Here is a 25509-nt window from a genome sequence, read left to right as displayed (position 1 = left end):
CATCATTTTATCAATTCAGCCGTAAGACGTCCATTGTTGGACATAGGCCTCCCCCATCCACTGTGAACCCGCGGCTTTAGGGTCTAAAGTAAAGTTTCTGACACTCGTGATCACATTGAAATGACAGTTTTCGCATACAAAAACTGTCATTTGATTGTGATCGCGGTGTCAGAAACGTTTGGAGTACGGGCTTAGTTCGTCCGTCCATCTTGTTGGTAAGTAGTCGTCCTACGCTAAGTTTGCCGATCCGCGGTCTAAACTATTTTTTATTTTTATTTGAAATACATAATTAAGTTTGAAAGGAGCTTTAATGTCAGATAAAAATGTCGTATGTCTGAATTATGAAATGAAAATACAAATCGAACTGATGTCGTTTTTTCATTGCATAGCATTTAGAATTGACCATTCAATTCCTCAACTTTATTTTAAAAAGTCACAATAAAGAATAGAAATTGGATGCAATGTCCTCGTTATTTTCTACGTAGCGGCCTACATTTCTGATGCAAAATACTTGAATGTGGCAACAATTTTGAATGGAAATATTTAATTTTGTGGCAACCGCTCCATATCTTGCAGAATCCTCGAACGGAAAAATGTTTAATTTATATATCTTCACATAAAAAAAATGTTAAATTTTGTTTCTCCGCCAGAAGTGGCAATGGGCGAGAGAGGCGCGCGGCGCGGCGCCGGCGCGGGCGCGCCATTCTACGCGCCGCCGCGACGCAAGACCTCAGCGGAGATCATCAGCGAAGCTCGTGCTGCCATCTATGGAGGTTAGACCTAAGTTAACGACTAGCTGTTGCTCATTTTATTTCCTATATCCCACGAGTAGGTACAGTCACCAGCATCAATATCTGACACAACAAGCGTGCATAAATATCTGATACGACTATATTTCTAGGGCCGGAAGGACGTGTCAGATATTTTTGCACGCTCCGCTGTGGCAGATATTAAGGCTGGTGACTGTACCGACATTGTACTTTGCCAGGATAAATGGACTAGTACTTATAACTTTCTATCAGTAAAAGATTTCTTTAAAATCTGTTCTGTAATTCCAGATTTCCCCTACCCTTAGTACATACAAACACCTTTTTTTTATAGTATTAATAATATAACAGTATGTTATTTATAGGTTAGATGAATATAACAACCAAATATGTAGGTAGTGTTCAGTTTTAGTTATCGGGCCCCTTCTATACTTTTGTCAGTAGCGAACTTCATTCGTGGCCTTTACTATGACTTGGAGTGAAGCTACAGAGGCAAATTTTACGTTCATGGACCATGTTCATCACTAAAGGTCAATTGTCACTGCCAGTCTACCAGGCATCAAGATTTCAGTACCTACCTACTTATTTGAAAAACACCCACATCTTGATATAAATTTCTAACATAAAAAATGGGTAGGTAAAGGTACCCGTACCTACCTAACCTCGCTCCGTGTCAAATGAGTCCAAAGACCTTACCTTTCTAATAAGAACTTGAGTTTTTGGAAGTGATTGACCGATAACGCAACTATGCCAGTTGAAGGAGTTATGCCAATTACGCCAATTGCCTTATATGCTAGTACAATAACCGAAACACTAAATTCAAACACACAATTCCATAAATTTCTAGTTCGCGTAACTCATTAAGAGGAAGTTTGCTTTACGGCTTTAAATGACGAGTAACAATATCCTCTAGTAATGATTACCGCGTCAAATTTAATGCGTTCGTTACTCAAAGACGTTATTTTGTGCGACGCCACCACAGCTCCTCGCACGACATGCTGAGGTGAATAAAATTATACTAAGTCACGCCAAACCTTGCCGTCATTTCTAACTATAAGGTTTGACGTCACACCAAAACCTATACTTTACTAGGAACTTTAGAAGTAAACACGACTGCTTGTAAATTTAAAAATTTTGGGTACAAGCGCAATTTCTCGAATAGCGCTTTTTTCATTTTCTATAAATTTCCCTCAGTAAAATACCTGTCCATACACGTTATGGTCCACCGATAAATGCTAGATGGTAGCCCAATTACTTAAAGTTAAAAAAAAACATGTCGCTTGATTACTGGAATTCTGTGCGGGGGTTCAAGAAATAGGTAAATCGGATTTATTCTATCGCCAGAGAGAGAGATTTTCAAATCAGGATGCACATCACATTTATAATAAACACTAAACTAGAGTTGTAGGTAAATAACGTTCTTTATAGCACAAACAGAAATTCTAATTGATTGTACCTACATGGAGATAGGTCGCGCTGTCAAAGGCTATAAAAGAATACTGCCTCAAATGTTCACGGTCGCGTTTTCGCTTCTTTTTATGAGTTAATTCAACTTCTTTCACGCGAAACAAAGGAAAAGAGCTTCGGAATAGCGAAAGTTTTCCATTAGGTACTCTTTCATAAGTGACAAGGCACAGTAAATTTGCAAAAACTTCTTTATCTTTCTTATTCCTTATTTTCCTGCTTTTTTATTATTCGCATATCTGTGGTAGAAAACACGTAATTGACACGGAGATAGAGCCATTATAGGTAGGTACATATATTATTACCGTGGTGTCGGTCAAGAATTGCACCACCCCCTCTCTTCCCGTGGGTGTCGTAAGAGGCGACTAAGGGATAAACCGGAGGATGGGCAGCAGCGTCCTCCGCGAACTATCGGATATAACTGCGGTCGCCAACCCGCCTGCCAAGCGTGGCGACTAAGGCATTTTCCCCCAGGTACAGATATAAGCACAAGACCGGTCTGAGTGGAGAGCCTTGGGGGAGGCCTATGTCCAGCAGTGGACGTCTTTCGGCTGACATGATGATGATGATGATGACATATATTATAACCGCTTTTATTCCCTTCTCATATTAAATGATATTGTAACGGATAACTTACTTTATGTAGACGACCAGATGGCCTAGTGGTTAGAGAACCTGACTACGAAGCTTGAGGTCCCGGGTTCGATTCCCGTGTCGGGGCAGATATTTGTATGAAAAATACGAATGTTTGTTCTCGGGTCTTGGGTGTTTAATATGTATTTAAGTATGTATCTATATCAATATAATTATATTTATCCGTTGCTTAGTACCCATAACACAAGCTTTGCTAAGCTTACTTTGGGACTAGTTCAATTGGTGTGAATTGTCCCGTGATATTTATATTTATTTATTTATTACAAAAAGGTACTACCAATCCACAACAAGTTTCGTCAAGTAACTTAAACTATAAACAAGAAAAGACAACACACCTACCTTATTTATTTATTTATAACTTACGTCTTAAATCGAGTTTAGCTCGATGTGTTTCGGGCTAATTCTTAGCCCTTCTTCCTAGAAGTACCGTGACTCGGTGGCTGCCCCAACACGCGCACTGCGCGTTACCACGCGTTACTCAAAATACTGCAGCACCACAGCAGCTCACATGTTGCGACAGCCGTGGAGTCGCGGTGCTCGAGAAGGGCTACAAATTAGCCCCAAATATGTCAAGCTATCCATTACAATATCATTAATTTAATAGTGAGTCTCACGATAGTTTTATGTTCAAAATATTCCCTTCTCGTGCGTGTTTAGAAAAATCCCTTGTTAGTGCACCTTTATTAAGGATATGTGCTACCAAATATCAAGTGTCTGACTCTAGAGGTTTAGGCTGTGCTTTGGCTGGCAGCAGACACGTGATGTGGATTTAAAATATTTAATGTGATACTAACTTACCTGCCTAAATAAATCTAACAAATCAATTCAACTGTTTTTAAACGCTACCCTAATAGCACATTCAAACGAACGAAGCTCCGTTTCTTCATGAACCTTGGTCGGCGTGTAATTGTAAGACTGAACCGATTTGCCTAGGGGTGGATGACCCTGGGGCGGTCAGCACGCTCCCTCCAGCCGGGTAGGGGTGTACGTAGCTTGATACTATTACTCGGCCAGTTTGGGCTGGAAAAGATTTAACTAACTCGTACTCGTAAGATAGGGATTTTATAGGCTATACTGCCCATGCCCTAGCCTCGTGAGCTCTTGCTTGCTTAATAAAGAACAAATGAACACTAAGATTAACGCCGAAATAAGTATCGGATGTAAGTTAAAAAACAAATTGTTCATTGAATAAATAATTTTGAGGATGTTGAAATAATATCCAAAATAACAAATGAGTAGGTATATTATTTATTTATTTAAGGAGAACCAACAGCTAACACACAATAACGTAATAGATAAAACACAATATATGTAGTAGGAATAGCAACACAGAGCCAATTACAGGATCCCACAGATAGCTATATAGTTAACATGTTTAAGCTTAACTTAAACGAGGATTATGTACTTACACATCTGTTTAAAAAAGTGGGACCCAGCAGGCTAGAGGCAATGTTAAATCAGAACTTTAATGACTAAGTATGTTATATTTTATTAATTTATTATTTTCTGTTTCTGAATTTTCACATGGAACGATATTTTCGTGTGAGATAGACTATGATGCATACAAATTATATGGTTTCTTTCTGCAGATGGTTGAGCAAGTTTAACTGAATCCCCTGTAAATGTTTTTTCAGGATTTTTCATTGTGGTTAACTTATGTTTCTATACATTTGGAGAAAATAGAAGAAAGGTTAAATAAATAAATAAAAAAAAAAAAACATTTATTGCCACATCATAATTACATACTTAGTTCAGTTATTAATCAAATTCATTACATGATCAAAAAAAAATTGACGATGATCGAGGTTGACGTTGTTTGATTGTTATTTTTTTTACAATATTCGTTCCGCTCGCTACAGCCCTAGGTGGTTGTTTCTTCGTTGCTAGGGAGCCAGTATCACGCCACATCATACTTGTGTTGCTACGATTTACTCCCAACTTCCATCGCCTTTTAATTATTCATGGAGGTTATAGAACTTATTGCTACTTGAAATCAAAGTCTTTTGGTACGTACCTAACTGGTTTTAATTGAATAACTTTTATGTAAAAATTTAATGTCACCTGTAAAGTAAAGCAACGTAAAATTGTAATTGAATGTGCCCACTTATTATACTACTATAGATGTACTAAAGTATGGCACAACTTTCATAAGACGGAATAGTCAATAGCGCGCGCGTCCCTTTTTTCCATTTTCTGGTCATGATTTTTTTTGCAAATGATTTTTATGTTTATGTTACGGTTTTGTTTTAGTATGAGTTTGTAGTACAGGATTTTTCTTTAGCTTCTAATTGTGTCACTTCAATTTCAGTCGTCAAAAGTTTGTGAATTTTACGAGTACAATGACTGTAAAGTGAACTTATCTTACTTACGAAAAAAACGATTTGACATAAACTTAATTATCAAATAGTTTTGTCACAATGAACTTGCCAGCTGTCGAAGTTAAAGAAAATTAGGAAAAAAATGATATCCGTTTCTTAGTACAGTCACCTGCATTAATATCTGCCACAGCGGAGCGTGCAAAAATATCTGACGCGTCCTTCCGGCCCTAGAAATAGAGTCGTATCAGATATTTATGCACGCTTGTTGTGACAGATATTGGTGCTGGTGACTGTACCTGCCCGTTACAAGCTTGGGTAAGCAAAGCACTAAGCTACTAAGCCAATAAGCGTCAATGTCCCACCATATTTATCTATTTCTAACGGAACGTCTTTATTTAATTATTTATTTTAATTTACTTTTTGGTTTTGCATAGACATGAGCGGTGCGTCAAGCGGCGCGGGCAGCGGCGGCGCGCTGCGGCCGCTGCGCACGCGGCGCCCCTTCACGCCGCGCGAGCCGCAGCGCACGCTGTTTGGGGAGCGCGCGCGCAGGAAAGACCCCCGCCCGCCCAGCGCTTTTGAGTAAGTACTGTACTACACAGTAGAGCCGGTATTCATCATAATCATATCAGCCGACGTCCACTGTTGGACAAGGGTCTTAACTATAGACCGGTGATTCGATTGTAAGTGACCTGCATCCACTATGAAACCGCGGCTTTAACCAGATCATCAGTCCGTTTCGTTGGTGGACGCGGCGTCTTACGCTGCGCTTGCCGATCCGCGTTCTTCATTCGAGAACTTTTCGGCCGCAACAGCAATTCTTATTATGGTCACCATACTACGGCACCGAGCTAACTCGCTTGTCTATGTCGGTGACTGATTTGATCCCGTATTATAGAGAAACCCCGAGCATACCTAGTTCTCTCGATAGCTCGCTGAGCAACTCTGAGCCTATTTATAAGGCCTATTATAGTAAAGCACAACGTCTCAGATCCAAATGTTGGCATTGGCAACATACTGGTTGAAGCCTATCGTCTTAAGGCATTGAGGAATTTGAATGAAAAGATGTTGTGGAGTTACCCAAACGCTGCCTGCACATCTGAGTTAGTTTCGACGACTGACCTCTTTCACGAAACAGACCTACCTACTTATAATTGCATGGTCAACAACTTCAGGAACCGAATTCTCAACCATAAGTCTCGTAGTCAGAACTATATTTTGTTTTTAATGCGGTTTGTATGTAATAGCCTGAAGTACCTGAGTTTGAGCGAAACTGGCGACGATGTGGCGGCTACGCGCATCGCTGCCATCGCTGACCTCGACGACGAGCTCACACAAGCGCTCTTCGCTGAGCAGCATGTCAGGAAGAAACCTATGGTGAGTGGGATAACCGACAGGTAGTCGTTAAATGAGTTGTATCACGATAAATAACTGCCTCATAAAGATGACTTGTATTTAAAACATCTGTACATCAGCAGCAGATGTCTATTCATTCTTACGATTACTAAGTACCTACAACTGTTTCTCATGTGTTTTGTGTACAGATTGTACAATATGGAGTTATATATACACAGGGGCGGAATTTTCGGGTCGCAGAAAGATATCTACTGTTGTTTTAGACCCTGCCCAGGGTCCAGGGGGTCATGACCTCCAAAACCCCCCCTTAGTTATGTAGACTAGACCTATAGTGTAGCTACAGGGCTGTTTGATATTGCAGTCTCAGTCTCGTAATTTCCCGCGGGCGGGTGGAGAGAAGTCAAGCGAGGCCTGGGGTGGCTTCCCGAAGCTGCCGCACCTCAGCGGGAAGAGCAAGCCGCTTCACCGCCGGAACACCACCGGACAGGCAGCGGCCGACGGTAAGCTGGAGCTGGAACTGAACATAAGTTCTAAAAGAGCAGCCTTAAAATAATGCGACATATTTTATCTATATCCATCCGTAGATGCCATATTTTCATCATCATCATTAGCCTATATTAGTCCGCTGCTGGACATAGGCATCTCCAACTGCACGCCACTGAGCAGGGTCTATTGCCACTCTCATCCAGTTCTTGCCAGCCACCTTGCGAAGATGATTCGCTCCACGTATTCTGAGGGCGTCCCACGCCATATTTTAGTTCAATTCAATTCTTGAAAGTATAGCTATATCGATACTATCGATGATTCCGCTAATGTTGAGGTTGGAAACGACAACATCGGGTAGCTGTTGTTCGGTAGCTTCAGTGTACGATACTCGGATGAGAATCTCTAAAATAAGACCACTCAAACATAAATCTTGTAAGAGTGCAATTAATGCTTTTATTCATTTGTTTTTACTTTAAAATTTTGTTTGTTTGTTTGTTTATACTCTTTATTGTACAAAAAGGAAAAACAAAAAGGTAACATAAAAAAAAAAAAACATACAATTGACATAAAATTTTATATCAGGTGTCTTTAAACAGTTTGATGATACCCACAAATTTGTCTAAATTATTAACCATACATTTTCTTTTTATTTAAGGAACGAAGAACGACTTAGATTTAGCTCAATCCATTTCGGTAACACGTCCCCTTGGAGGTGAAAGCGGGGATGATTTTCTTTCTAGCGGTTACGGCATCGAGTCCAACAGTAAATGTGAGCATACCAAAGACTTATTTCCTTCTTTTCTTTTACTTTCTTTATTCAATCAAATAAACAATTCTGTAGTCTACTCGGTCATGTCATAAAACAATATTTCAGCTCTAAGTCCTGACTCCGGGATGAGACGTAAGCAGTTCGCAACGACAAAGTCTCAGTCGTACGATGCCACACCAGGCTATGCGCTCGGGAACATCGCCGTCAAGCACCTCGCCGTTCAGTTGCCTAACGCTTCACATGCCGATGATATGGACAGGTATGTTACTCTATCACCTATCATACTCTATGAGTAAAAATTGTTAATAAACGAGTACCTACCTCATACCTCAATGAACAACATAGATTTACAATGCATACATACGTTAATACGGGACGACACTCTTGCCTAAGGCTTGAACGTAAGAGAGGGATAGAAATTTGCTTCCCAGAGTAGCATAACCTTTATAATTTTTTCACGCTACTGTGAATTATGTTTTCTTTTTCTAGCATGACCGTGTTAGAGCTGGCTGAGACCCTCGCCCAGCGCAGTCGCGACGTGGAGCGCACGGTTCAGCTCATGGAGACCCTTCAGAACATCCTGGAAAAGACCACGCCGGCCAACAGCCTCCGGGACTTGGTGTTGCGTTCGTTCTACATGCACATTGACAGTGAAGATGAAAGGGTGCTGGTGGCTATAGCACGCGCCATGTTGACGGTAATAAAAATACACATATCTCTTTAGTGCAATCTTTAGTTTGAAAAGCTAGCGGTCAAAGTTTTGCTTTCTGGGATCAAATAGTGTCACGTGTAAAGAAGTAATTTTGTATGAAAAGTACCGAACAGTGCACTGAATATGGCTGATTCTAATAAAAGTGGCATGGCAGGCTAAAGTTAATTCAAAAAAATATATATATGTTTTTTTACTTTTTTTGCATAAAAACAGCTTCTTGGTATTTCATTTGTTACAAATATGTTAAAGGAACAAAGTATTCCTAAAAACTTAAGAGTTATGGGTTCTTGAAATATTGATGAAGCAGGCTAAAGTTAAATTAGACAGGCTAGTAGTGAAAAGTTACCAGGTTAAAGAGAATTATATCAAAAATCAAAGAAATGTATCATAAGTTTAAGGGGCTGTTTCACCATCCATTGATTAGTGTGAACTGGCGGTTAGGTGTGATGCCGTCTCTATTTGTTTTGTTCGAATAGACGGAGACGGCATCACATTTAACCGTCGGTTAACGCTAATCAATGGATGGTGAAACAGCCCCTAAATGTAATTTCTTAAAAAAATATCAGTCTCTTTGAGGCATATATAAGAAAATAAAATTATTTCAAAGTTATTCATATTTTATACAGGGTTATTTGTAATTTACTAGTATCCTTTTAACCCTAAACTCCTACCACTTAAACAAATGTTTTTTGTTTTACGACTTTTTAAAATGGAGCCGTAAAACAAAAAACATTTGCTAAATCATGTATATTTTTTATTTTTCCTTCCTGTTTTCTTCGCTGATATTGTTCTTTATGTTTCCTTTGGAACTCAGCATAGACTTTTGGATTTCTTTTTATGTTTTCGTATCTTTTCTTTTCGTTCTCCCTTTTTCGTGCTAACCACTCTTCTCCGTTTAGGGGCATACATGTCCAAATGTCAGAAAGTCCAGGTGTCACATTGTCCATGGTCAAAAAGTCCGAAGGTTATAATGCCTTAATGTCGGATAGTCCATATGTCCGAGAGTCCAGGTGTCACATTGTCCATTGTCAAAAAGTTCGAAGGTTATAATGCCCTAATGTCGGATAGTCCATATGTACGAGAGACCAGGGGTCTCACTCATTCTAATTTGGTTTTGTTTACACCTATTGCAATCGAATTGTTTTCGACTCGATCGCCTTTACTGTCAAGTCAATAAGAGCTGCCACCACGTAGACAATACGATAACAATATGGAAAGAGACAACGTAGAAGGAGGCCCCAGTCCATCTGCATGACTGGATCAGCTGGTCAATTTTTGTCGACTCGACATGACATGTACGAAGCATCATAGATGCATCTGGATCTTACTGAGAATGGGTCTCAGGGTGTTAGATAACAGACTGGAAATAATGCAGATGAGCAATCTAGCTCTCTAATCTATTTCAGTTATATTTATCATTTAGTTGTGTTAGTCATATTTTTATACAATGAGACATTATGGGATTCAGGCCTTCAGAACTAGGACGTTTCATCCTTCGGACTTTTTGACCATGGACAATGTGACACCTGGACTTTCTGACATTTGGACATGTATGCCCCTAAACGACTTTTAGAGGGGGGAGGGGGTCACACTCCAAAAAAAAATTGCAAAAGCTATATTTACGCAAAATTACAGATATAGTACTAATGGATCTAGCGCGGATAGATAAACAGACACACAAAGTGAAATTATAAGAGTGTTTAGTTTAATAAAAAGCAATTCTCTACATTTACTTTGGTAGAGCACTGTTAGTACTACTTAAAAAAAAGTCCGTAAAGTTATTCTTAGAAATTATATGCAATTTTTAATAAAATAATTTATAGTTCACTTTTTTCTGCCATGAGTCACTTTAGTCTGTGCTTCAGTTACAGATTAAAGTGACACAGATTAAAGTGAAAAGTGGATTCAAAAGACATTTACTCTAAAACCGTCAAAAATATGAATGTGCCACTCTTAGTAACGTAAGTAAATACGTTCATAATATCACATTAAAATGATTATCTAATAACGTCCCATATAAATAACATAAAATAATCGAGACAATGTAAAGTTAACATACCCGTTACAAACTCCAGTTTGCCGCCTTCGATCACTAATCGCCACAAAACTATGACAGAAGGTCTCTAACCGTTCCGTACGGCGGTGAGCCAGATATTGGCTGAATGTTTACCGATGATTAAGGTGTGTCTATCATTCTCCGTGTGTGAATGAGACCCAACAACGCGAACACACAGACTACAGTGAAAAAATCGCTGGACAAACTTTGAGTCCGAATATTGATGTATAAAAATGATTTATTTAGGACCGTACTATTATTAAATGAATATCGTACTATTGTTTTTGCAATATATTATAAAATATAATTTGTGAAATAGTACACAAATAATTCACAGGCCTAAAACCGGGAGCATGTCCCTTTTGGACAAGACAGACTACAGTGAAAATCGGTACTTACATTTATTTATTTTTTAAAGTAATAAGGTTAAATAAATAAAATGGCCTGGCCTCGGTGTAAAAGGTCTATGTTTACATATGTCCATTTTTTATTTTTTCTCAAAAACGTATATTTAATGTACTTTGTATTCAAAAACTCATTGGCAGATTATAATGCCACTTTTATTAGAATCACCCATATAACCTATGGTTATTCGTATAGCGCGATTCCTGCTTTAGGGACAGTTTGATAGAATGACAGAGTATTTATATTACGTGTGGTAATGTAAATCTCCTTGTATTTCAGATGAGGGTTACGGGATCCCATCTTGCTGCTGCTTGCAAGTTGGTGTTTAAAATAGCCAGGAACGACAACAACGATCATTTCTTCATGGATACCAATCTGTTAGGTCGGTTATATGTTTACATGTATGTATAAAAGAAGTAAACAGAATAACTATTAATAATTTGACAATATAGTTTTGCTCGTATAGCTACGAATGTGTACCTAAGTGAAGTGAACTCCGGTACTGGTATCTGGGGCGTAGCGTAGAGTTGTGGTCGCCGAAATAAAAACAATTTTTAATTTAGATGGCTTTTACTTGCCCAAAGAAAGAAATTACAAAAGAAGAAAAATTAAATATAATTAAAACGACTGTGTTTGACGTATGTCTATTGGCGAGTGGCGGCGGCCATGCTGGCGGAATATAATATATCTGGGTAGTTCTACGACCGCTTCAACCGCAATTAATTTCCTGTCGCTTATACTGAAGAAATGAGTCGAGTGGAATGAGAGGATTTTATAAAACGATTTGATAGAATTCGTTAAAATTTCTTACTTACGGTCTCTTATTTCTTCAATATATGCGATAGGAAACTATCCATAACAGTAAGACGGTGTCAAAAGTCGAATGATGTTGGTTGGTCGGCGTGTGTTCAGAGCTGCTGGTGGAGGGGTGCGGGCGCGCGGACCCGCTGGCGGAGGGCGAGTGCTGCGTGTACGGCGCCGGCGCGCTGCGCTTCCTGGCGCTGGAGCCGCGGCTCGGCGCCCGCGCAGCCCGGGCCGGCGCGCTGCACCTCGCCGCGCTCCACCTCAAGATACTCAACACAGCGGTGAGGCAACCAGAGCCATAACATTTACCACGTAAAACCCTCGCAGACACTCGCGCGTTCCCGAGGTTCCCGACACGACCTATGTTACGTTTTGCGTAAACACATGTACTTTTCAGCCTTGCTGCAATTTCCAACTCAAACAACTCTCTGTTAACGTTGTTGTTGTGCCTAGGTGGAGGTCAAGAGTACCTACTGCTTCGAGGGACACGAGAATAGAATCACTACGTGACATAACCTCACTTTTCGCGGCACTTTGCAGCTGTTAGGGCTTGTTGAGTGCGGTTTGCTGCGTGTCCGCTCTGCCCATTGTGTAGGGTCCTAATACCAGTGAAACAGCAGAGTATTTTTGCACAGAAAGCCGAGAACCCCCGTGGCGTGTCGGAGCAGTCGACGCATGCGCTGTACCAGCTGACGGGGGCGCTTCGCAACCTGGCGGGCGGCGGCGAGCGCGACCGCGCGTTCGTCACGAGCGGCGCGCTCGCCGAGCTGCTCGCCGCGCTCCAGCATCACACCGACCGGGACGTGCTTACCAACGTCGCGCGATGTCTCAGGTACGTGCCACTGTGAACATGCCCTATGGAGTGCATTAAGTAGGCAATAAGGTAGGCAGGGGAGGTAGGGGAGGTTCGTGGTAAATGGGACGGCACATATCCGATCCGATCCGACGTGATTGAACGAAAGTGAAGTGAGTGCTGAATCGCCGATCGCGAGTCGCTCGATCCAATAGGTTGGTCAGAGTTAGTAACTCCTCGGAGTCGATAAGATTTGAAAGGAGTCAATTGATAAGGGATTGGGATCCGCTTAAGGATCTGACTCTTTTGAATCTTCAGATCAGGATTTACCCATCTCTAGTAAATGTAGGTACATTTTTCGTGCAGCGTGCTGTCAGCGGAGGCAGCGTGCTGCGCGTGGCTGTGCGCGGCGGGCGCGGGCGCGGGCGCGCTGTTACGCGCGCTGGCGGCCTGCGCTGCGCGTGCGCCGCTCGCCGTGCGGCTGGCCTACACGCTCGGCAACATGGCCGCCGCCGACGAGCAGGCGCGCCTCGACGTGAGACACCGCACTCGCTAATATTACAGGCTTTTATTTAACTTGCTATTTAATTTATGTATGTATGTAGGTACGGGTCAAACCGTGCAACTGCATTTTGACCCAGTGCCAGTTGTCAGATTGACTTCAGATTTGGTATACTTAATATAAAGTACCTGGGCGACCGAGCTTTGCTCGGGCTTAAACTCGATAATAAGCGTTTTCCCAGAGAAAGACCGAGCTAGATCGATTTGTCATCCCCGAAAACCCCCACATACCAAATTTCATCGAAATTGTTGGAGCCGTTTCCGAGATTCTAATTATAATATATACAAGAATTGCTCGTTTAAAGGTATTTAATTTATATTTTATATAATGACCTGGATAACTCACGTCTTAAATCGAGTTTAGCTCGACATGTTTCGGGCTAATCCGTAGCCCTTCGTCTTCGGAAAGAAAGACATGTCGAGCTAAACTCGATTTAAGACGTGAGTTATCCAGGTCATTATATAAAATATGAGTGAGTCTCACGGTAGTTTCATGTATTTAATTTACTTAATGTAAATCATTTTTTTTTTGTTTTTTTTTTTCTGACTGCTTAAACACAACAGTGGAAATGCTGTTGTTTAGAATCAGTAATCAGAAAGAAACATGCTGAATATACCTACGCGCTAGGTTTTGTACAGTCGTCGCCTGTATTAATATCTGCCACAACGAAGCGTGCAAAAATATCTGGCCCTAGAAATATAATCGTATTAGTTGTTTGTACATGCTTTGTTGTGGCAGACAGATATTGGTGCTGGTGATTGTAACAGTGAAATCTTATAGTGTCAAGATGTGTCACTTGCTGAGCAAAGGTCAAATTGTGTGTTTGCGGTAGATTTACGACGAGGAAGGCGGCGTGGACGTGTTACTGACCATCCTGGAGTCGTACACGCAGCGCAGCGACCACGATCCCAAAGACCCCGACGACGACCCTGACATACATTTAGTGGGTAGGTTCAACTTTAAGGGTTTATCCACATCCATTAACTAAGGAACAGCTTAAACTAATCAAAAAAGCTCTTTCGGCTCGGCTCTGTTCGGTCAGCCGAGTCGAGCCGATTTTGATTCCGCGTCGGTAAAATTGGTGAAATACCAGCTTTAATTTATTTTCTGAAATACTTACTTCATGTTAACACTCTACCCACAGGAACAGATATGGGCGGCTCCGATGGATCGAATGAAGATGTCCTAATTAAGGTAATTAATTATTAACATTATTACCTACCTACTAACAAATTTTTCTTCTTAATCGATTTATCTACTATGCTATAATAGTTATTTATGTGGCTGATGCATAATGCCTAATTATGTATAGCCGCATACATAACTTTATCTACATGCATATCATAAGTTTTCTATAATATGTTCAGATATGGCCTGTATTTTGACTTTGACTTTGATTTTGACTTTGACTTTGCCGTTGACTTTGACTTTGACTTTGACTTGACTTTGACTTTTACTTTGACTTTGACTTTGAATAATAATTATTATCTAAACTACAATCACCGTACAACATGCATAAGAAGAATATAATTTATCTTTAATTTAACTGACATTGGCCAAGCCTTATGGCCGCCATTAAGAGGAATAAATAAAAAAATAAATTATTATCTACATGCATGTCATAAGTTTTCTACAATATGTACAGATATGCATTGTTAAAAAAAAGTATTACCGATACTTGAATGTAAACATTAAGATGCACTGTACTTTAATGTGAACATTAAGATGCACCCGCAGATACCAGGTTTCTTAATAAAGGCCATTTGATAGTCGTTTCTGAACATATAATAGGGAAGTTATGATATGCATGTAGATAAATAAATAAACAAGAGTTGAAGTGAATGATTAGATTACACACACAGCTACGAGTACATGAAGAACTGATTGCATAGGGGAATTAATGAAATGAATGAATGTCAAAATCCCACTGTCATTAAACGAGTTGTTCTTGTGAGCGTGACTTCAAACTCTGGGGCCATATTGCCTAACATTTCTAATGCTCGCGATCGCAATCAAAAAACAGTTTTTGCATGCGAAATCTGTCTTTTGATTGCGATTGCGAGCGTCAGAAACGTTAGGCAATATGGCCTCTGGTGGCACTCTGTAATGATAACATTCGCTAAAACGCTCATTACAAGTTCAAGCTCAGCTCAAGTTCATCAGTACCTTGATGAGTTGTATATGGCCCAGACGGTGCGAGTGGTAGCCAACCTCTGCCTGGCGGAGCGGGCGGGGCGCGGGCTGGCGGCCGAGCACGCCGAGCGGACCATGCAGGCGCTGCTGGCGTGCCTTGAGCTGGCCGAGCGGCCCGCTGCCGACGGCGTGAGTATATCTACACGTACTCGTACTGTACAGTCTACGCGCAAGCTGCGGCGAACCGTGGGCTAGGGAAGCGGGGGTTGTACACCGCGTCTTGATGTTGCTTCGAACCCCGCACACGCCTAATGTTTTCCAAATATGACAACGATTAACTGTAACTAAACTTTAGTTAGGATGGCTGATTTAGTATTGAAGTGCATTTATGAGAAAAATAAGTATGTAATATATACTAGAGCTACAACCATTTAAACACTTAGTTTAGTTTTAGTTAGTCACATAATACATAGTAAGTATAAAAGTACAGAAGATTCTCTCAGCACACCTAAATAGCGACTCTTGCTACCAAACTTGTAGTCTCGGAGAAAATGGATTCCATTTTTCCTATTGAGGTACCGAACCCTGAAAAAAATAAATCTGGATATTTAATTATGGAAATTCCCAAAAATTACATCGTTAGAACTACACCAAAGAGGAGTAAGTAAAGTACCGCTAAAATGTATAAATATTTTGTAAGCTGTATGCACTAGGTATATCGTACCTTTGCGACAAAACTGTGACATCTGGTAATATCGCAACTTTGGAGATAGCACAGTTTTGTCACAAAGAAGCGATATATATAAAAAAAACTGATATGATTCGTTGATGCGTTTGTATCCGGTCAATCAAAGGTGTGTTAATGTTTGCGCCTGCTAAAAAGTTATGGCAAGATGCTACTTACGAGTACGTTGAAATAAAAATAAACTTCAGCTTATTACAATTTAATTTACTAATGTTGATGCTCATGGACCCAGGCATGCCTTTGACCGCGTGTGAAGTATTAGTTTCTATTTTCCATCAACACCACTTTCAAGGATGGTGCTGGTGCACCTCTATAGCTACTAAAACAGTGTAGGTACTAAGTAGTTGGACTGGCGGTTGAGGTTTTTTCGACTTGCTACAAATAGGGTGCCTTTTCAAAGGCGAGTACCACTTTATGGAAGGCCGGCAATGCACCAGCAGCAGCTGTTCCAATGGTACTGTAAGTCTCCAAGGGTGGCGGTGACCTTTATAAAAATAGTAGATTGTACAACAAGAGCATAAAAGGAGCCATTTTACACAAGACGTTTATATAGCTACCCGAGCCGGCACGGCGAGGGTGGATTGACACGTCGAGGGCAAAATGGATTTAATGCTCGAGTTTTATACTCTGCTTTTCACTTCGATTGCGAGGAAATGATAAATAGCAACAGTGGAAACAATTTTTCACTTACTATGCACCTTTTATTTTTCATGCATTTCTGTGTAATTATATTTTTTTAGTTCTATTTAATTATTTTAATCGATATTTATTTTAATATAAATAAACAAATATTAAAAAACATATAATTTTTTTTTCTTCGTGTCTGTTTACATCTGATTACCTTGGTCTTAGATGAAGATTTCACTTTATATGCACTAGAGCATAAAAAGTCATTTTATGTCGCATAGATACAGCATAAACACGAACTTTACGAGCATGAGAAGTGAAAAAACATTTTTTGGTGAAGGAGCCTGCGACAGGCAGCCGGGCGCGGCGCGAGGAGCTGGCGACGGCGGCGCTCGCGACGCTCAACAACGTGACCTTCTACCGCGAGCCGCCCGCGCCGCCCGATGCGCTCGCAGACACTATCGACAAGCTGTGCAAAGGTAGGCAGGCGCTTGGGACTCGGGACCCGCACGAAGGGAATCATCGGCCAAAGAGATGGACGGATGATCTTGTTAAAGCGGGGTTCACAATGGATGCAGGCCGATTCCAACCGAAACAACTGGAGATCTCTGGAAGAGGCCTAAGTCCAACAGTGGACGTCTGTGGAGTGGCTGCGGCTGGCGTTTTGCTTAATTTATTTCCACCGTGAATTTCTGGCGCGTAGCGTTTTGGTTACCTATGCACTCGCTCAGACGAGACCATAATTGCGGAAATATTCCGGAAAAATTTGAAGACACCTTAGAGTCTTATAACACTGGTGATTTGTGGACGAGTTAAAAGCGAGGCTAGAGCGCAGCGAGTTCGCCGCGAGCTCGCAACGATTTTGCGGTAAGCACGCAACGACATCGTTGCACGCTCGCAATGAAAGCGTTGCGGCCTCCCTTCGCTTTCAACTCGCCTGGTGATATTTTCCCCTAAAGTGATAAAGAAGGTGATGATGATCTGATGTTGTAGCGACTTGCCGCTGGCTGGGCGGGGGGGGCGGCGGCGGCGCGGCGTGTGAGGCGGCGCGCGCGCTCGGCAACCTGTCGCGCTCGCCGCGCGCCGCGCAGCTCATCGTGCTCGAGGGCGCGCTTGACGCGCTGCCAGCATTCCTGCACCACGGTACTGCGTCCAGTTAATATCGCAATGAGGGCTATCGTTTTTTGTCTCACTAGATGGCGCACTGTTGCGTGAGGTTTTTAAGTGTGGCTGTCAAAGTCTGTTATTATGGGCGTGAAAACAAAGTTTAGATTAAAATCATATTTAATACACCTTAAAACCGTACCATAAAAATATCGAGCATGCCACAGTGTTGCATAGTCCCCGTTTTGTTCGTAAAAAAGGGAAGACAAAGGTTTCCGAAAGACAAACTATCTCAAAACACAGACATTCATTGCCCCGGAGCGCATATTTGCCATAATTAATTTCAGATATTGCAAAATATTCACAATATTATTCTAATTATAAATAAACCCGCGTATAGCTCACCCAAAAACTATGAGATTTGACATTTAGGAGACCTCACTCTACACTAGGGCCTCTAGTGGCGAATTCATACGCGATAGCCCTCATTGTCTGCATTCGGTATCCTTCATTTTCGCAGAAAGATTATTCCCAAAATGTTTCATTTGCCAAACTGTTTATTTCTCAACTCTCAATTTTCATCGAAACCATGGCCTACCAATCCCTACAAGCTATATTTAATACAAAAAAACAGCAATAGATGGCACTACTATTAACATTTGTAAATTATAAAATGTGAATAAGCCGAATTAAGTAGAAATATTAAGATTCAAATAAAGACTAGCATATTTTATAAACACAACTTCACATCAACCTTAATTCAACTCCTCAATTTGAAGATAAGAAACACCATAAAAATAATAAATTGAGAATACGAAAGTATAGCCTACATATCAGCTATGAGGCTTTCGTAGTGTTTTGCAATTGTGACGCTAGATGGCGAATAACCGGAATGCGCTTGCTGGGCTTGCCCCGCGCTTGCTCACATTCGTCGAAACTATTTGAGAGAAACATGCCATTCCCTTCTAATGACGTAAGTAAGACAGAGACATCATGCGTATCTCTAGTCGTCTAGGCTCAGTTGGTGAGCTTGTTGGTTGTTGTCAGTGTACCGTATCCTTAGTGTCTCACTAGATGGCAATACGTATCGTGTTATTTGTGTTCTCACTGGTGCCATCTATTGAAAATCGAAGGAAAGAAAAATAGCCAGTTTGAATAGCCAGTATTAGGGTGATACCATTTGCTTGTACTAGGTGGTGTCTCTGTATATATGTACTCTGTGATCGAACAAAATAAAATCTCAGTGTATTTTCTTATAGATCGAATTAGAAAGAAAGAAAAGTTTATTTTGGCTCCAAAAAGTACCACCTAAAACTAAGACTAGAACTAGCACTAAAACTATGTTACTAGGTGACACGGCAGGATACCAGAAGGGGTCTCCACTCAGCATGTGTTGCCGCACATTATGTGCAGTAACGCTGGTTTTCTGTGGAGCCCAAATTAGAAATGAGGCGCTACGTAGAAGAACAAGGGTCACCGGAATAGCCAAGCGAATTATCTCGTTGAAGTGGTAATGGGCAATCGGGCAGGTCATATCCTATAGCACGGAGAACGAATGGCCGTTGGGGCCGAAAAGTTCTCGAATGGAGACCACAGATCGGCAAGCGCAGTGTAAGACGTCCACCAACGAGATGGACAGATGACCTGCTTATTTAAAGCCGCCGGTTCACGGTGGATGCAAGCCGCTTCCAACCGAAGCAACTGGAAGTCTATGGAGGAGGCCTATGTCCAACAGTGGACGTCCTACGGCTGAGAGATGATGAGATGATTTTCTTATAGTTTTATAGAACGCGTAGGTTAGGTTAGATTTGTTTATAAAAGTTCTGAAAAAAATTTTCATAGAAAATCGTGAATCGGGAAATGAAACAGTTTGGCAAATGAAATCTTTGGGAAAAATATTTCGCCGAAAAGACAGAGAACCATCTGCATCACAAGCCCTTGCATCCTACGGGCCTGCCCAGAGGCGTCTCGTTCCCCAACTAAAGGAGGCATTAATAGTCTAACTGCAATGGACTTGAACTTCCAGTTGAGCCCAGCGTCTGCAACTTAAGGTGGCCACTAGTCGTCCCAATCTGATCGCCACTATTAGTAGGTACATTACTGTAGAGGAAAAAACAAGAAATGAAGCTGGCGGGACGCTAGACTGACCGCGCGCACGCAGCTGAGCCACAGCGCCTGTAGCGCGATACTTCTCGGCCTATTATTTTATTTGTAACACAACGTCAATATTTCATGTCATGTTTGAGAAAAAACTATAAACTATGGTTGCTAGGTAACTTAATGTTCCAGACGAGCCCAGCGTCCGCTGCGCCGCCGCCGGCGTGCTGGTGAACGTGTGCGGGTCGGGCGCGGAGGCGGCGGCGGCGGGCGCGACGGCAGCGCGCGCGCTGTCCGGCGCCGCCGCCGCCCGCGATGCGCCCGCCGCCGCGCTGCTGGCGCGCGCGCTCTGGAACGCGCACGCGCACGCGCAGCTCGCGCCCGCGCTCACGCGCCAGGCCGCCGCCGCGCTCGCTTGTTTCATAGGTACCTACCAGCCTTTACCTATTATAATTTGTTTGAAAGAATTAGTTAATCATTTAGAAAGAAATCGAATAAAACGAAATAGAAAACGAATAAAAATAAAAATAAACAGTTTTTTTAATCCCCGACGCAAGAGAGGGGTGTTATAAGTTTGACCGCTATTTGTGTCTGTCTGTCTGTCGGTCTGTGTGTCTGTCTGCGGCACCATAGGTCGTAAACGGGTGGACCGATTTGAATGCGGTTTTTTTATTTAAAATCATGCATGCGATTTTAGCGACAGTTCGTTTTTGAGGCACACAGTTAGCGCTGCGTAGATTTTTTTTAATCAAAAATCCGGCAAACGAGCAGGCTGGTCACCTGATGGTAAGTGATCATCGCCGTCCATAGACACCTACAGCATTATTAGGACTGCGGGTGGTTGCCGGCCTTGCATTAGGCGATACACTCGACTTTTGAAGGTACCCAAATCATAGCTAGATGAATAAACCCCAGGTGAGTCCATTCCATATTTTACACGTGCGAGGTAGAAATAAGGAACGTTTAAACCGCACAATGGAAGAGCACCAATCATCGATATGGTGCGGGTGAAAACTACCCTTATCCTCCTAACGCCCAGTCCTTTATAAAGGACTTATTGTAATTTTAAATCAAACTCTATTATAAATGACATAAAGTTTGATGTTCATAAATCAAAAATTTTACTTGGGCCTGTGCTTGGGCGTTAGGAACTTAGGAGGTTATGCCGAGTGCTACGGTGCTAGATATACTTACTATTTTTCAATAAGTATAGTAGTATCCAACCGCTCTGTGCAAACCGCGTCAGCTATAGTGTACCCAGGCCCTTGTTTATTCACTACTAAGCTACATTTTTGTGCTTCGTGGTTCCAAATATTTAAATAATTTGTTCCAGAGAACCAGTAGCTAAGTAGTTCATAGAACGTCGATTTACGAGTACTTATCTGAGATCGATTCAACTGGATCAATAATAATGCTCAAGGTCGATTTAAAAAAAAGTTTTTGTCGACCGAAATTCTGAGTGACAAATTGACAAATCAGTTAGCTCAACCGCCACACAGTGTAGTTTGGACAACAAAACAAACCCCGAAATCTAAACACGATTGCGAAGCACCCGCATTATATTTAAATGGAATAGACTCAATAGGTACCTGCTGGTATTTGAGGGGACAATTCAGTAGCGCACGCACCGACCGCATACGAGGAGCGTTAGGTAGGTAGGTACTTTCTCGCACTGTAATTTTTATGTCACATCTGCCTACACAAAATAACCATAATATTATATATACCTACAACTACCTATATATTTAATTCACATTCAAGATTATGTTAATTACTAAAGTGAATTAAAAATTAAGCGTACCTTAATAACTCTTAAATATATCACACGAATTTGGCACTGAATTTACGTAGGCATTAACAAAAATAGAAACTGCTTTCATCTTATCTTAATGTTTCAGTGTTCTAAAATGTTAGGTATTTTACATGTAGCTACATACCATTGCTAACCAAATATAACATAATGGGAATTACAAATGATAATTTGGTAATCAATTTTAATTATCTAAACTTTATCCAGAATAATTAACTATCATTTCAATCGAACACATAAATTAATAGTGAATTTCGTACACCATGTCATCCGACTCCGTGGCGCAACGGTAGCGCGTCTGACTCCAGATCAGAAGGTTGCGTGTTCAAATCACGTCGGGGTCATTACTATCTTTTTGTATTTTATCGTGTGTATTGTTTTGCAGATGACGAATCCGTGTTCGCTGCTTGCGAAGCACCTAGTGGCGGGGAACGACGTGCCAGCAATCCTGAGTTAAAACATCATGTCAGTATTTTTATACTATCCTTGGACTACCTAGGATAGATTTTTTTTAAACCAAAAAGATTTTCGGGTGCTCCAAATGGAAATTGAGCAAAATTACTGCTGTGCTGATAAAATAAATACCTTGATTAATTACATACATACTAACATAGTAAACAGTTATTTTTAATTAAAAAAAATACGTAAAATATTCTGATGCTATTATTTATATTATATCTATAGAACTTTAATTGACATATGTGTAATAGGAGAAATCTGTCTGTAACATACAAAATTAAATTAAAATACAAATTTTCAATATACATAATTAACTTTGTCCTGTTTTTCAAACGCAGTGTATAGTTTCTGAAGGTATAACTAAACTAAAACTTAACTACTTAAGTACCTGTGTCTAGGTAATTCCTATAAAGAAAATTCAATTGCTGCAACGAAAAGACTAGTAGGTACCTACAGTCGAGTTCTTTTGTGGCCAAAAACCCAATCATTTAATATCTGAACACGCTTCTATGCCGTTAACAATTCGTGTTCACATAAGTATTTTTGATAAAATTTTTGCTCAGAAATTTAGGAACTCCACTGTAGCTACGGACGTCAATTAAGAAAAAATTAAGAATTAAGTGTTCTTTTTTTACTTAAATGATAAACATTTGCCTATAATAAGTAAGGAGCGTTTTGTTTAAAACTTTGGCATAATGCAGTCCATTTTAAGTAAATGGATTGTAACAATACCTTGATTAAACGTAAAGAATAATGTTTACGATTAATATCACGCACTTCCAGGTAAAATTCGACCTCGACAACAACAACTATCCAAACAAAGCCTTGGAAGGTTTCACGGGCCGGCCTCTCTTCGTCAAAGCGCACAGCGTGGACCAGGAACTGCATCTGGAGACAGGATCCGAAGACGAAGACGGAGGCTGCTCAGGGGAGGACCTGGGGTTTGAAGAGGGGGACATGCTGGTGGATGGCTGCGATTGCGGACCCTGCAGGCGACTGGCAGCCTGGGAGGAGCTGGTGGGAGTGGCGATTCCACTACTAGAAAAATTGAGACCACCACGAGCTGATGCTTCTGTTGGGACTGATTAGTGACATTTCTAATGTTTATTAGTATTCTGTAGTGTTATTAGTATTCTGAGAGGAGGCCATCAGGGCTACTACGAAACTCGAAACTCGAAGTTCGTGTCGTGCGGTCTCTCTGAAACTTATACTATTTAATATGAGAGCGAGAGGGACGGTACGATACGAACTTCGAGTTTCGAGTTTCGTAGTAGCCCTGCTGTAGGTTAGGTACCATGCAGAAGGACGTATATAGTCGATAGTGTTTAACTTTTCATATGTCGATAGACAACTCTTGAGTGGGGATGCCGGTATCCGTTCATTCCGCAACTAACGTTTGCCAACCTAACCTAAAGGGTTCTACAGAATGGCCCTGAAATAAATCCTGAAATATTTACACTTTTAGAGTTTGCGAAATGAATCAGCAGGGCTACTACGAAACTCGAAACTCCAAGTTCGTGTCGTACGGTCCCTCTGAAACTTATACTATTTAATACGAGAGCGAGAGGGACGGTACGATACGAACTTCTAGTTTCGAGTTTCGTAGTAGCCCTGCTGATTCATTTCGCAAACTCTAAAAGTGTAAATATTTCAGGATTTATTTCAGGGCCATTCTGTAGAACCCTTTAGGTTAGGTTAGGTTAGTTTTATAAAAATCCTGAAATATTTACAGTTACAGAAATATTAAACAGTTGCGAAATGAAAAGTTGCAAAATGGTTGCCAAATGTTAGTTGCGAAACATTAGTGAACCGGGGATGCCAACCTTCCAGGTTTCTCCAGAATTGATCGAATTTAGGTAGTGTCTGAGATTCGGGGGATAAGAGTCGATGGATTTTTAGCCATACCCAGTGACTAATGAAATGGGTAACAAAATAAATAGGTGTTGAGATAAAAAATCCATAATGAGTACGAGATGTAATTACCCGCGACTCCGTCCGGCCAGCAGGGCTACTACGAAACTCGAAACTCGAAGTTCGTATCATACCGTCCCTCTCGCTCTCGTATTAAATAGTATAAGTGTCAGAGGGACCGCACGACACGAACTTCGAGTTTCGAGTTTCGTGTAGCCCTGCTGAATTCTTTTATCGCTATCCCGCAGGAACTATGCAATTTTCAGGGATAAAAACTATCCTATGTCCTTTTCGCGGGACTCAAACTATCTGTATACTGAATTTTATCTAAATCGGTTCAGTGGTTTAGACGTGATTGAAGTAACATACAAACAAACAGACTTACAAACTTTTGCATTTATAATATTAGTAGGATATCGTACGTTCTTCCGAACCATGCCGTGTAATTAAAATATCAGCAATGTACCTAAATTCAAATCAAGAATCAAAGTTCATATTGCCGCAGTAATTATATCACGAAATTGCACTATTGCAGGTAAATACTTACCTAATAAATTAATAATTTATCGTGAGTCATTCGAAGTTCCATATACATTCCTATTACTCACCTAAATTATAATAAAATGTTTAATAGGTACTTACCTAGTAATTTCTGAGCAATTAGGACAGAAATACGAAAATTCATTACCGTTAAATACTTACCTACCTAATACTCTTATCCATCTTATGATGTCGAATCGTATTACGTCGACGTTTACGTATCTATTAGACCAATACGTACATCTCGTTTCTTTTACCGAATGGTAACAGTAATCTAGGACTATTACCTCTATTTTAGTGGGAAAACTGTATACGACGTAGGTCATTGAATGTATTTTTTACTGTGAAATTAAACCTAAAAAGCTGTAAATAAAATTTAGTTTTATAGTTGTTATGTTATGTTTACAATCTATAAATGGAAATTATGATTGATTTTGTTACCGCCGTTATAGAAATACTGTCTGTAGCGTACTTATCTAGTCAATAAATATTATAGCAAATTATATTATAGTCTTTGTACTGCTTCTAACGTCACATTAAATGCTCGATAAAAACGGTACCCTTATAGGATTAACTGATCAAGTAGTCTATGTGTCTAACTATGTTCTTCCATCCGTCTGTCAAGACTGGTGAATCCAATTCCTGGATTTCTAGTATGGATAATCCCGAGATCCCGGGATTCACCATACTAATAATCCCGGGATTGGATGGAAGGATTGGAGCTTGTCTAAGCTAAGATGACGCGTGCCTCACTCAACTAAATCAGTTCATTATGACTAGTAAGACAGCAAATCTTACAATAACCGCTTGAGTCCAACGGGGATTTAGTTCCCCGTTAGAGTCAGGCGGTTAATGTAAAAATTTGCTGTCTAATTAGTAAAAATTAACAGATTTAGTTGAGTGAGGCACGCGTCATCTTAGTTTAGACAAGCTTTAC

The 25509-nt window shown here is 40.7% G+C and overlaps 1 protein-coding gene and 1 non-coding gene across 2 annotated transcripts; both read left to right on the top strand.

Annotated features, from left to right (window-relative positions):
* Positions 1-646: 646 nt before the first annotated feature.
* LOC141431275 (armadillo repeat-containing protein 2) lies at positions 647-25056 on the top strand. The gene is made up of 19 exons (XM_074092385.1): positions 647-773; positions 5638-5785; positions 6451-6580; positions 6921-7059; positions 7701-7814; positions 7920-8073; positions 8304-8511; positions 11267-11369; positions 11900-12072; positions 12427-12623; positions 12951-13119; positions 13979-14093; positions 14291-14340; positions 15337-15468; positions 16992-17130; positions 17645-17794; positions 20045-20278; positions 22048-22127; positions 22905-25056. Exons 1-19 carry the CDS (start codon positions 659-661, stop codon positions 23208-23210), a joined length of 2856 nt encoding a protein of 951 aa, XP_073948486.1. The 5' UTR covers positions 647-658; the 3' UTR covers positions 23211-25056.
* On the top strand, positions 21935-22006 carry TRNAW-CCA (transfer RNA tryptophan (anticodon CCA)). Its single transcript has one exon. It is a non-coding gene; the product is annotated as a tRNA-Trp (tRNA).
* Positions 25057-25509: the final 453 nt, after the last annotated feature.

This window comes from Choristoneura fumiferana, chromosome 9 (assembly GCF_025370935.1).
Source record: "Choristoneura fumiferana chromosome 9, NRCan_CFum_1, whole genome shotgun sequence".
Lineage (NCBI taxonomy): Eukaryota > Metazoa > Arthropoda > Insecta > Lepidoptera > Tortricidae > Choristoneura > Choristoneura fumiferana.
This window is presented reverse-complemented; position numbering and strand designations above follow the sequence as displayed.